Genomic DNA, 13,450 nt, shown 5'->3' on the forward strand with positions numbered 1-13,450 from the left:
ATGGGACATTGTAGATATGATTAAATTAAGAAGTTTAAAACGAGGGGATTATCCTGGATTACTTGGGTGGACCCTAAATACAACCACAAGGGTCATTATAAGAGACAGGCAGAGGACATTTGACACAGAATGAGGTAATGTGACCACTGAAGCAAGATGCTATGCTGCTTGCTTTGAAGGTGGAGAAAGGGGCCAGGAACCAAAGAATGAAAGAAATGCAGCTCTAGAGCTGGACAAGGCAGGAAATGGATGCTTCCTGAGAGCCTTCTGAGGGAGCTCGGCCTTGGCAACACCTTGATTTCAGGCTTCTGACTTCCAGAACCATAATAGATGTGTGCTGTTTTAAGCCACTAAGTTTATGATGATTTATTACAGTAGCCATAGGAAACTAATAAAGGAACTCAGAGGTGAGCTAGAACAGAGGCTCTTACAGCATGGTCCACAGACCAGCAGCATCACACTCTTGGGCCTCACACTAGAAGTACTAAATTAGAAATTCCCAGGGTGTGTCTCAGTGGTCTGCAGTTTAAAAAGCCCTCCAGGTGATTTCCATGCTGGCCATAGTTCAGTGATTAGCCCTGCCCAGACATTAGAATCACCTGGAGGACTTTACGCATTCCCAATGCCTGATCCAATACCCCAGAGATTCTGATCTAATTCGTCTGCTCAGCTTGGACTCTGGACTTTCATAATGCAACCTGGGTGCATATTCTTTTGTCTAACCAGGGCTGGGAACCAGTGCTGTAGTTTGAGACTCTCTGATCTAGACTGTTGACTTTCAAACTGAGCTGTGCAGAGCTTTGGGATTCTAGGCAGATGCTGAAGAAGGGGAAGGCAGAGGCCAAGCCAGCAGGGCTCCTGGTCCCAGAGACCAGAGTCACATGCCCAGAGGGGGCTAGAGAGGTAGATGTAGTAAGGGAGGTGGATGGGGGTTAAGAGCAGACTTGGTGAGCTGGAGAAGCTCCATTCCAGTGATGGCCAGAACGTGCGTCCAGCAGCTTGTCCTGCTTTTCAAGATGTTTGCTTCTTTATTTTATTTAATTTTTTTGCTGAATAGATATCAGAAATACTTTTTGTTTTTAAATGTTAAAGCATTCAATTTTTAAATGTTAGCCACTAAGGCAATTTTTAGAAATCACCACCCCCCACCTTTAGTACTCTAAGGGCTAAGCATAAAGGCTGGATTTGGTCTTTGGGCAGCTGGTTCACAAACTCCGTCTCTGTCCCACGTGTCTTTCATTCATCTCTTAGGACTGGATAAGTTCTTCTCAGAGAGATGACAGAAACTCCATGTGGGTGGGATATTTTTGTCTGCTTGCTCACTGCTGCATATCCCCAGGCATATAGTTGGCACTCATGAAATGTTTGTTGAATTAATAAATCCTCATAGCAATTCTGTGAGACAGAGACTATTATATCCATTCTTCAGATGAGAAACTTGGGGCTCACTGCATGAAATGAGCTCTCCACCATCACACAGTTCATAACCAAGGGAGGCACAATTTGCACCCAGGACCCCTCACAGTAGGGGCTACTGTGAAGGGCAAGACAACTGTAGTTGTGAAAGTGCTTTGTAAAACAAGAGGCTTGTGGGAATCATTGGTGCCAGTCCATAGGAGAAATACAAGTGGTACTTCTGACTGAATTGCATTTAAAGAAGATGGGGACCAGGGGCAGTGGCTCATGCCTGTAATCCCAGCACTTTGGGAGGCTGAGGCAGACAGATCACGAGGTCAGGAGTTCGAGACCAGCCTGGCCAACAAGGTGAAACCCCGTATCTACTAAAAATACAAATTAACTGGGCGTGGTGGTGGGTGCCTGTAATCCCAGCTACTCCGGAGACTGAGGCAGGAGAATTGTTTGAACCCAGGAGGTGGAGGTTGCAGTGAACTGAGATCGTGCCACTGCACTCCAGCCTGGGCAACAAGGCGAGACTCCATCTCAAAAAAATCAAAATAAAAAATAAAATAAAATAAAGAAAATGGGACACGAGGTTATTTGGTGTCTCATCGAAGCCAGAGCGGCTCTCTGTTCACTCTGGAGCTGTGTTGTTTTTGTATGGATGTGGCAGTGGTGGCTGTGGATCTGAAAAAGGAGGTGTGAGTGTGGCAAACAGTAAGGTGGGGGGTTGGCCCAACTTATCAGAAGGGAAAGTCTCCCATCCCTCACACCCACCCCTCTCTGTGTCTGAACAGGACATGAGCCCACTGCTGCACGCAGAGGCTTGGGATGGGGTTGGCAGGAAGCCTGGGACCCCTTAGAGAGTTCTTTAATTTAAGAATCCTCTCTGATTTTATTATCCATAGGAAATATGGGGCGGTAAATCAGAGGAGATGGCTGGCAAGTGCATTACGGAGCATTAAACAATAGCTGATCAGCATCAGACACAAATAAATGGTCCATAATCTAGTGCCAAGAATATGGATAGTTCCCAAGTGGTGGCCTGGCTGGCTTCCAGGCAGGGGAGCATGGGGCTGGACATCAGGCCCTACAGGCCACAAAATGCCTGCCCTGGGTTACATCCCAGCAGGCAACAGGAGAAGATTCCAGTACCCAGACAGAAATCACATCCTTCCATCTGATCTCACTCTACAGGACTGGATTTGGGTGTTCTCACCATCCGGTTTCTGAGACCCGGACCCAAACATCACCTGGAGAGTCCTGCCTTCCTGGAAAATCCTGTATTCAATGAGGGAAACCACATGTGTCTGCAGGGTCATCGATGGGTCGGCTCACAATGCCTAAAGGGAAGGCTTGTGAAGTGGATTCCCCTGGCTCCCCACCCCCAAACACCCTGGTTGACACCATTTCACTAGAGTATTGTTTAGCTTAGATCCTTAACCTCCATTAAAATGCAAGAACCATCAAAGGAGAGATAAATCAGTACCCTGGCAAGTCATGCACACTTTAATATAAAGCAATATTCAATCTTTTGCTAGAGCTTTGGGCATTAATATCCTGAGGAAAAAGCAGGAGGGAATGGAAAATAAAGAATCCAGGCCAGGCGTGGTGGCTGTAATCCCAGCACTTTGGGAGGCCAAGGCCAGCGGATCACTTGAGGTCAGGAGCTTGAGACCAGCCTGGCCAACATGGCAAAACCCCGTCTCTACTAAAAATACAAAAATTTGTCAGGCTTGGTGGCACGTGCCTGTACTCCTAGCTACTCAAGAGGCAGAGGTATGACAATCGCTTGAACCTGGAAGGCGGAGGGTTGCAGTGAGCCGAGATCGCACCACTGCACTCCAGCCTGGGCGACAGAGCGAGACCCTGTCTCGAAAAAACAAACAAAAAAGAATCCAGAGGAGAGTTTCCAGAGGATAGGAGGGTAGCCTACAGGACTTTAAAGGCCAATATCACTATTTATCCAAAACCATAAGGAGATTTGGTCTATACTGGTGAAAGCCCTGGACTTAAAGAAGCAGGATTTCAGTCTCCAGCTCTCCCACATAACAGCTGCATGACCTTGGGCAAGTCACTTAACCTTTCTGAGCTGCCATTTCCTCATCTGAAAGGGGAAGTGGTGCTGCCCCCATTCAGGAGTGCTGCGAGAATTACACAAATTAAACTGTGTGGAAGGCCTGCCCTCCGGTAAATATTATTGTCTTTGTGTCTGTGCCTCCACATTCTGGAAATTGTACTACTACTGACCTACCACTGTGGGTGGATACTGGAGCCAAGTCAATCCACAGACCCATAAGTGAGTCCAGCCAGGGCCAGCCAAACCCAAGCTAGATTAGCTGACCCTCAGTTTACCCACAAACACATGAACTTCAACAATAAATGGTTGTTGTTTCGATCTACCAAGTGTCACGGTGGTTTATTACCCACCAATGGTTAACGCAATACACCAAACGTGGGAATCTTGGCATTTTTAATAATTGCCATGTTCAATAGAAATCATTCTAATATATAAATGGCATTTATCTACCTTCTTAAGCAAGATAAAGTAGGCAGAATCCAGTCATCACTGGACCATTCATGCTCATCATAATGAAAACCAGTTAATGTACTGTAGTCAATGACGCCTTCAGGGGTTACAGACAGAGCAGAGGCTCTAGAGGTAGCTCTAGTCTACTATTTTTTGTTTTTTTTTTAAACAAAGTTTCACTCTTGTTGCCCAGGTTGGAGTGCAATGGCGCGATCTCAGCTCACTGCTACCTCCGCCTCCCAGGTTCAAGCAATTCTCCTGCCTCAGCCTCCTGAGTAGCTGGGATTACACGCATGCACCACCACACCCAGATAAATTTGTATTTTTAGTAGAGACAGGGTTTTCTCCATGTTGGTCAGGCTGGTCTCGAACTCCTGACCTCAGGTGATCCACCCACCTCAGCCTCCCAAAGTGCTGGGATTACAGGCGTGAGCCACCGTGCCTGGCCTACTATTCTTTTTGAAATCTCAGGCCCATTTCCTAATTCTTTATTGTTTTTCTTGTAATCATTCTTATCATCCATCATTGTGTCTAGCTTAAGCAGCAACTCCTCCCTCCCCAATTTAATATGCTATATATAATCACCAGCTTTCAAGTCACGTACTATCTATGTCTATTAGAGTGGTGTCCAAAGTAAGAGTTAACAGGCTTAGAATAAAGGCCTGAAATAGTTTTGTGTGTATCAAATATTATGTGCTTTAGCGATGGCATTTATATCATCAGTTCTGGCCTCTCATGTTTTGTGCTCCTTCCTGGTTCTCCTCTGGGACCCAGCAGAGGAGGTTGCCAGGTAATGAACCTCTGATCCAGATAGCTGGTGCTGCACATGGCACTGCTGGAATAGTCTTTCCTGAAGACAGTGAAGGAGTGGATTATCTATGAAGGTAAGTACTGGCCTACAGGCCCATGAGAGCTCTTCCTCCATCACAACCCCTTTCCGGGGCATTTACCACATGCCACCTGTGTTTCAAAAGCAGGTGATCATGGAATCCCTCAGAGCAGAGGCCACATCCTACTTGTCTCCGTGTCCCCTGAAGCACACATTAGAGTGCCAGGCACACAGTAGGCACTCACTAAGTTATAATGCATAGAATGAAAAGATTTTCCTGGTTGCCCTTATTTTCTGTGTATACACAGCCTATCTTCAGAAGAATTAAGACTATAAGCTTCTGAATATAGAATATTTTATATCAAACTGTTGGAAAATATTTCCAAAGGATTACAAGGAACAGTTTCCATTTTTTTAAAGCTTAAGTTTATTTCTGAACTGTGCTATCATAAAGCCATGGTGACTAAATTAGGGGGACAAAGCCAAGTGACCACCGGAGAAAACATATCTTTGTGATACTGAGCTGGTTACCTTAGTGATTCCCGCTAGGTCTATTCCATTGTTTTCCCTAATGTCTAATGACCACATTCCCAGCCAGAAGTGCCTGTGGATGTGCGCACTGGTTGTTCTCCATCCCAACCCTCCCCTTGGCTCTCTGCCCTCAGTGTTCCAGTCCCTGACCTCCATGCTCTGCCCTCTGGCTTCAAGTTGGGTTGGCCAATGAGAGGCGCTGCCAAAAGGTGCTTGGATGGGAGGAGAGAGAAGATGGTGTATTTCTCCTTCACTTTCTCCCTGCTTTAGGTCCCTCCATGACCAATGCTCTTGCTTAATGGCCCCTTCTCCAAGGCTCCAAATCTGCCTGGGATCCATTTTCCTATCTGCCCCTCTTGCCTTTTCAAGCACAGGGTGGTAAAGGCGTATTGCAGTTGCTAATCTCTAGGTGCCTCAGCATTCCTTGCTGGTTCCCTTAACCCCGCCCACACTTCTCAAAGTGATCCCTTCATTCAGATCTTTTCATCTGAACCACTTGAGTTGCTTCTTTATCCTGCTGTTGCCCTGATTGGTACAGTCTGCAAAAACCTTACCTAAGAGATATCTATGCTGTGCCAGGGTGCTCTCCAAGGCAAAGAGTTCAAAAGAAAACCAGAGGTTCTTTTCTCTCTAGTTTTCTGAACTCCTTAACCACTTTGGTGCTATTTAAATTAAGTAATACAAAATGATGGTAAACCCCAGTTTGCAGATGAGAAGCTTTTATTCATTTATTCATCAAATATTTATTGATTACTATGTGCCAGGCACTGTTCTGACCCTGGGAAAACAGTAAAGTACAAGAGAGACACATGCCCTGGCCACATGGTGCTTATAGTGTAAGGCCACTGTCTCTCAGAAGTCAGGGAGCTCATCAGAGGCAGGGCTAGAACCAGAAAACTGAGTTTCCTTAAGTCCTAACCTTCAGCAGATTCTCAAAGGAATCCATGACCCAAACATGATTAAGAACCACCAAATTAGGCCAAATTAACTCTCAAGCTTCTCCCTTGAACTGGGGAATGAATAATGACTACTCACTCCTAGAAGAAGCTTGATGCTCTTAACTTGAATTTGCAGGGGCATGTGGGCACACACCCACGGTGACACCACCACTCACCTTTCCTGCCCCCCTCCTGAATTCTCCACAAATCTGCCCCCACCTCCTTCTATTTCTCACACTTTTATAATTAGCCCCACACCACTCCCTCATGGCCCACAAACACTGGCTACACAACTTGCTGATGAGCTGTTTTTATCAATGGACAGCAGCTGGGAGCTGGATTCAGAGATGTGCCCTCTCTGAGAGCCTGGCATTTCTGGCCCTCCCTGTGTTTCCAGCAAAGGCAGTGATAGTGAAATTTCTGTCTCAGTTGAAGTATTTATGAGACTCATGTTGGAGGCATAACTAAAACTTTGCTGGGGAGAGTCAGGGGTCACTGAGGTGAATTGAGGGGGGCTGTGAGGGTCTGCCTGCCTCCTTCAAGCCCTCCGGAAACATTTGAGTTTCCTCAGAAAGGTTTAAATAGGCCATACTAGTAACCGAATACTTCCCCTGCTCTGGGCCAGACAGGACAAGGGCAACAGGCTGGTGACCTCAGAAAAGGTTGCAGGCTGGCAGACACAGCCCCTTCCCCAAATCTCCCAGCCTCATACCCGGCAGACACACTCAGCTCCAGACCTGGCTGTCACTGTGGAACCCCCTCCACTTCTCCCTGGAAAGCTCGCTTCTCTCAGGACCTCCAGCTGCCTTGTCTGAGGCTGAAGGGAAGTCGCACCCAGGAAGACAGGTCTGGAGAAAGGGAAAACCTAGTCCTGAGGCTGCAACTGCCCCGCCGCTGTTCACCCGCCACCCCACCGGCCCCTGCCACTTGCATTTTCCCTTCGAGGGACTACTGTGGCCATGGATGCTATCTGGGTCCGGAAAGAGGTTTGTTTACTCCACAACAGCCCCTGTGAGGCAAGCCCCCTTCGAAGAGGTCAGAGATGTATTTATAGAAACATCTGAGACTCACTTCTCTATTACTTGCACGCCTCTGTCTCTTTTAAGCTCTCCCAAATTCCTGACCAAGATGAAATCATGCAGCAAATGGGGAGAATAGGGGAGGCAGAAACCATTTTTCAAAGCGTCTCTGCTTTGAGCAGCCAGGTAGGAGCCGGTTGGAACAAGGACAGAAGGGGCTTCCGAGACAAGCTTGGGTGACAGGAAGCTGCTGGGGTGGCCATCTTCCTTCCAACCTCCCTCCACCAACAGTTGAATGGCAAAAACATCAGGACACATTGCAAAACAATCTTCCTTCCTCCCTCTGTCCCCTGACAGATGGAAGAGAGGAAAGTTGTGGCCATCGTTTACCTGCTGAGATTGGAAGAACGCTGTTGATGAAAGTCGGCTGAGACACGATAGAGAGGAAGAAAAGCTGAAGATAAATTCCCAAAGTCATTGGATTCAGGACAACCATGCTGGCCAGGGTCTGGCGAGGGTCAAGTTAGAAAGGAGGCTGCTGCGGAGCCTTGCTTATCTCTGCTTTTCTCTTCCTCACTGCTGTTTGCGTGCGCGTGTGTTTGTGTGTGTGTGTGTGTGTGTGCGTGCGTGTGTGTGTGTCTTTCCCTCTTTCTCTTTCCCTCTCCCTCCTCCTCACCCCCTCCCTCTCTCTCCCTCCACCTCTCCTGTCCCCCATGCCTTTACCAAGAAAGAATGCCAACCATTTCCCATTAAACTGTCTCCATACTACATAGAGTTATATTTATCTCAAGCACCATATCAAATGCCCACATTAAAATTAAGATGTCAAAATTTTCTTTTTTGGAGACTGAGGTAAGTGGCTAGTGAAGAGGTGATGAGAAGGCAGCCAAGTCTCAGATGTTCACTGGAGGCAGTCCTCAAGGGCAGAGAGATTCCTAATTGGTTATGTGCCACCATCTACCTCCTTGGAACTGGGCAGAAACAACTCTCCTGATTCAAACCGAATTTCATGGAGAAAAACCCCTCCACTGTCAGCCTGTGACATTTTTACCCATTGTGTAACAAATGTAAAGTTAACTTTTAATTTTTTTCTTTAATCATCCAATAAAAAGGAGGAAGGAAGTAGTTTATATTTCCAAACAGCTTTCTCTGTGAAAAAGTGTTTCTCTCTCCAAAAGCTGCAACCTTTTGATTCAATGCAAGGCAAAATAAATGAAAACAGTAAAAGGATAGAAAAGTGAATGATTTTTATCAAACTATATTCAGAAAAATAACATCACTAATTTAATCTTTGGCTAGACAAAATTATTCAAATAAAAATTATCACATTCTTAATACCTTTTATGAGTTTATAAAAGCCTGTTATAGAGATGATTAGATGACTAAAACAAAATAATAATTCACAGAGTTGTTCATTTTGCTTTAATTTACATATTACATGCCTCATAGGAGTTAACTCAGAAACAGTCTGCTAGTTACTGGATGCTGGGGTGGGCATCCTGCCCCTGTGCTCATTATGGGGAAGGTGGAGTTGGGTCAGGGCATGGTATAAAGTGATATTTTACAGCTGTAGCACCACACTTGGGCTTGACTCTCAGCTCTGAGTGGCAGTGGACAAGCTCACCTCTCTAAGCCTCAGTTTTCTCATCCATACAATGGAGACAATGTTCCCTTTAAAGGTTTGTTGGAAAGTTAAGTGAGGTAATGGGGATGAATCCTACACGGATTAGAACTTGCACATAGGAACAGCACAAAGGAGACCCAAGGGAGCCATGGTAGCCTGGGTGCAAAGATGGCCTCCAAAAATCTTCCCATCCCAGTGTGTGCATGCCACTCTTCCCAGCAAAAAGCAGGGCTAGTTCCCCTCCCTTAAATCTGAGGTGGCTCTGTGACTTACTTTGACCAATAGAATGTGGCTAAAGGGACACTGTGCCATCTCCTGGCCTAGGCCTTAAAAGGCCTGGCAGCTCCTGCTTTTGCCTTTTCTTGAAAATCAGCTGCCACTTTAAAAAGTCTGGACTATTGAAGAGGCCACATGGAGGGGGAAGCAGCCAGCCTCCAGCTGTTCTGACTACCCCAGATGCAGCATCAACAGGCAAGTGAGGCCCTTTTGGAACATCTAGCCCTGTCCTGGTCTCAGATGATGCCAGCCACAGGAGTGACCCCAAGTGAGACTCTCGAAAGAACTGCCCAGCCCAGATTACGAAGTCATGAGCAAATAAAACGGCTATTGTTTCAAACCAGTAAGTTTTAGGATGACTTGCTCATCAGCAATAGCTAACTGATACAGAGTTGATCAGGAAAGCTTTTGAAAGCATGAAAAATATACCTGAACTACATTCAAAATTTATAGGACAGATTAAAGAGAGGGTACCCCCATTTAGCTGCTCCCAAAATTTTTACAAGAAGGAGCTGTGATTGTTGGCCAAACTCAATCAGGACATTCTCAGGCTCACTCTTGTTAACTCCTGGAGCCCCAGCAGCCAGCTTCCGGTGGCTTGGAGAAGGTACAGTCTACCTGGGAGGAAGGTATCTTTTGAGTAACTTGGTGTCAGAATATGAACTTTCACTATCTAGCTCAGATTCCTCCTCTGCAAAGCCAGTATGACTTCTTCCTTCTCTCAGCACAAAGAATTCACCACTGACCATACCCTTGGAACAAATTCTGTCAATATGTCCTACCGGTGACATCTGCTGCTATTGTTTTTGAATACCACCTTGTGTTGCTATTTAGCTGGCATTAACATCCCTAAAGATAGGGGACTATCCCACAGCTCTGTGTACTCTCAAGGCCCCCAGGACAGTCCTTGTCACCTAACAGATCCTCAACAATGTAAGTTACTTTGATCAAATCACACCACTGGATAGGATGAAAAGAGAAGAATGTACAAAAGTAGCATAACTTTATGCTCCAGCTTTCTGCACGACTTGCATTTCCCCAGCACCCCTTGGAGCCTCTGCACATACAGCTGGCTGGCCTGCGCCTGATACAAGGGAGGGCTTTGGTGAGTATGGTGAGAGTGTGAGAGGGACTATGGATGGCCACCTTGAATTAGGACCCGCAGACAGAGAGGCTAAATTTATAATTCAAGTCACTGGAGAATGAGTCACTGCTGATCTAAAGTTACGACAGGAGCCTCTACCCTTTGAGGAGGCCCCAACACAGAGTTATTTATAAGGCCCCAATACTTATTAAACAATTTTTAGTAAATTTCCATTTCCTTGGGTATCTTATATTTTATGAGCCTATTTCTTATAAGATTACCCTAACTGACCAAGACAGAAATTATCATCTTTCTTCAAATCCTCCTGGAAGGGCTCTGATGTTTCCAGAATCTAAAAACATAGACTATTAGATTTGTCCAGAAGGAAACTATTTGAGATTTGAGAAAAGCTCACACCAATAAAGCCATTCAAAGTCAGAGTCTTCCCTCTCAGACCTTGTAGGCAGCACTGTATACTGGAAAACAATCTTTTGGCCCCATTAAACTTAAAATGCACATGCCGTCTGACCCAGAAGTTCTCAGAAATACTCATTCACTACCCAGTGGTTTAGGTGCAAGGGTGTGCATTGTTGCCTCAAGTTGGAAACAGCCTAACTGTCCATGAATGAAACATTGGTGGAATAAATCCTGGAACATCCATTCAAAATGTTATGCAGTGACTAGAAAGAATAAGGCAGTCTTTGCAACAAATGGTGCTGGAAAAATTTGACTTCCATATGCAAAACAAACAAATAAAAATAAAGATTAATCCTTACCTTGCCCCATGCATAAAAATTATTTTAAAATAGACCACAGACCTAATTGTAAATGCTAAAATATTAAACTTATGGCAGAAAACAGGAGAAAATCTTAGTGACCCTGGGTTAGGCAGAGATTTCTTAAATAAGATGCAAAATACAAATCTTAAATTTAAAAAAGTTAAATTGGACATTATAAAAACTTTAATGCTTCTGCTCTTCAAAATAGAATACTAAATTGGAAAGCCAAGCCAAAAACTAGGACATAATATTTGCCAAACACATATATGATAAATGATTTGTAGCTAGAATATATTAAAACTTTCACAGCTCAATAATAATAAGATTAAAAACTTAATTAAAAGAAATGGCAGGCCAGACATGGCTCACACCTGTAATCTCAGCACCTTGGGAAGCCAAGGTGGGTGGATTACCTGAGGCCAGGAGTTTGAGACCAGCCTGGCCAATATGGTGAAACCCCATCTCAACACAAAATACAAAAATTAGCTGGGTGTGGTGGCACACACCAGTAATCCCAGGTACTCAGGAGGCTGAGGCACAAGAATCGCTTGAACCTGGGAAGCAGAGGTTGCAGTGAGCTGGGCTCACACCACTGCCCTCCACCCTGGGCAACGGAGCAAGACTCTTTCAAAAAAAAAAACTGAAATGAAATAAAGAAATGGACACAGCCTGGACAACATGGCAAAACCCCGTATCTATGAAAAAAAAAAAAAAAAAACAGAACTAGCTGGGTGTGGTGGTGCATGCCTGTAGTCCTAGCTACCTGGGAGGGTGAAGATAAGGGATCACCTGAGCCCAGGAGGTCAAGGCTGCAGTGAGCCATTACTGTGTCACTCCAGCCTGGGCGACAGAATGAGACCCTGTCTCAAAAAAGGGAGGGAAGGAAGGAGGGAAGAAAGGAAAGAAGGAAGGCAAAAGATGCGAATATATATTTCACCAAAGAAGATACATTAATGACAAATAAACATTTGTAAAGATACCCAACATCTTTAGTCATTAGGGAAATGCAAATTAAAACCACAGTGAGATACCACTACACACCTACTAGAATAGCTAAAATTTAAAAGACTGACAATACCAAGTGTTGGTGAGGATATGAAGCAACTGGAATTCTCAAACATTGCTAGTGGGAATGCAAAATGGTGTAACCACTTTGGAAAAAAATGTCAGTTTTTTATAAAGTCAAATATACACTTATTATACATCCAACAATTCTACTCTTCAGTATTTATCCAAGAGAAATGAAACACATGTCCACAGAAAGACTGTACATGAAAGTTCATAACCACTTCATTTGTAATAGCTAAAACTAGAAACAACCCAAATGGCCATCAACCAGTGAATGGATAAACAAACTGCATGTGTACATACAATGCAAAACTACTCAGCAATAAAATGGAATAAACTAAGTAACATGGAAGAATCTCAAGTGCATTATGCTAAGTGAAGGATGCCAGACACAACAGGCTACATACTGTATAATTCCATTAGTAGGACATTCTGGAAAAGGCAAAACTATGGGGCTGGAGAACAGATCCATGGTGCCAGGGGTTAGAATTGTGAGAAGAGAAGGGGGCCCAAGAGAACTAGCAGTGATGAAAATATTCTTTATCTTGATTAGAGTGTTTGTATATTTTGTCAAAATTCATCAAACCATACTCTCAAAAAGGGTCAGTTTTATTATATGTACATTTTCCATCAGTAAACTTGACTTTAAAAAATAAGAAAAATGTCACATGTATGCACTGACATGGAAGATTGTCAATGGAACACTGTTGAGTGAAATAAGAAAGTGGCAGTATATCCAACCAAATTTCTGAACAAACAAGCAAATCTCTTTATCAGTTTTTATATGTGCATAGAGAAAGATCTAGAATGATGTACATCCCACAGTATATGGGATAAGAGAAGATAAAAGGAGAATTCCCTTTTCAAGCTTATACATATTTGTATTAAAATTTTTACAATGAGTGTTATTTAATTTGTAATTTAAAAACAAAATTCTATTTTTACAAAATCAAGTTAGGGTGGCCTTAGGAGTAAAGAAAACAGCAGAAAGGAAAAAGGCGCCAATCCTGCATGCCCGAGGTCCAACAAGTCTTTTGCAGACGTGTTGTGAAGAGGAGAGAGTTATTGATTGGTCCTGGCAGAGAAACAGAGCTCTGAGCCTGGTCTCTCTGGCCCAGAATGGATGATACTTCAGTTATGCAGAGGTCATAGCCACCTCCCATCAGCAGGCGGGAGGCAAGCCTGGGCAACTGAGAAGCCCCAGGAAAGCCCCTCCTCACAGCTCACTGTTCCCTGGCAACTTGGGCTTAAATCAAAGCCAGAACTGATGGGGCCTGGGAATGCAAAGCATAGCTTCATCAGAGGGCCAGAAGAGCTAACGAGTCTGATAAGATCCATCAGACTTATCCAGGCATCTTGCCCATAGTTACATCT

General features: G+C 44.5%; 1 protein-coding gene across 3 annotated transcripts in view; it reads right to left on the reverse strand.

Annotated features, from left to right (window-relative positions):
• The window catches only part of COLQ (collagen like tail subunit of asymmetric acetylcholinesterase), a 76,818-nt gene extending 68,911 nt beyond the window's left edge, over nt 1–7,907 (reverse strand). For 2 of the 3 annotated variants that reach the window (XM_034955902.2, XM_003826205.4), the window contains exon 1: nt 7,636–7,907. In XM_034955902.2, coding sequence (XP_034811793.1) covers nt 7,636–7,741 — 106 coding nt within the window. In that variant the 5' untranslated portion in view covers nt 7,742–7,907. The remainder of the gene's footprint in view (nt 1–7,635) is intronic. The other variant, XR_004670460.3, reaches the window with a different exon arrangement.
• Between the last annotated feature and the right edge of the window lie 5,543 nt (nt 7,908–13,450).

The sequence above is a fragment of the Pan paniscus genome, chromosome 2, assembly GCF_029289425.2.
Source record: "Pan paniscus chromosome 2, NHGRI_mPanPan1-v2.0_pri, whole genome shotgun sequence".
Taxonomy (NCBI): Eukaryota; Metazoa; Chordata; class Mammalia; order Primates; family Hominidae; genus Pan; species Pan paniscus.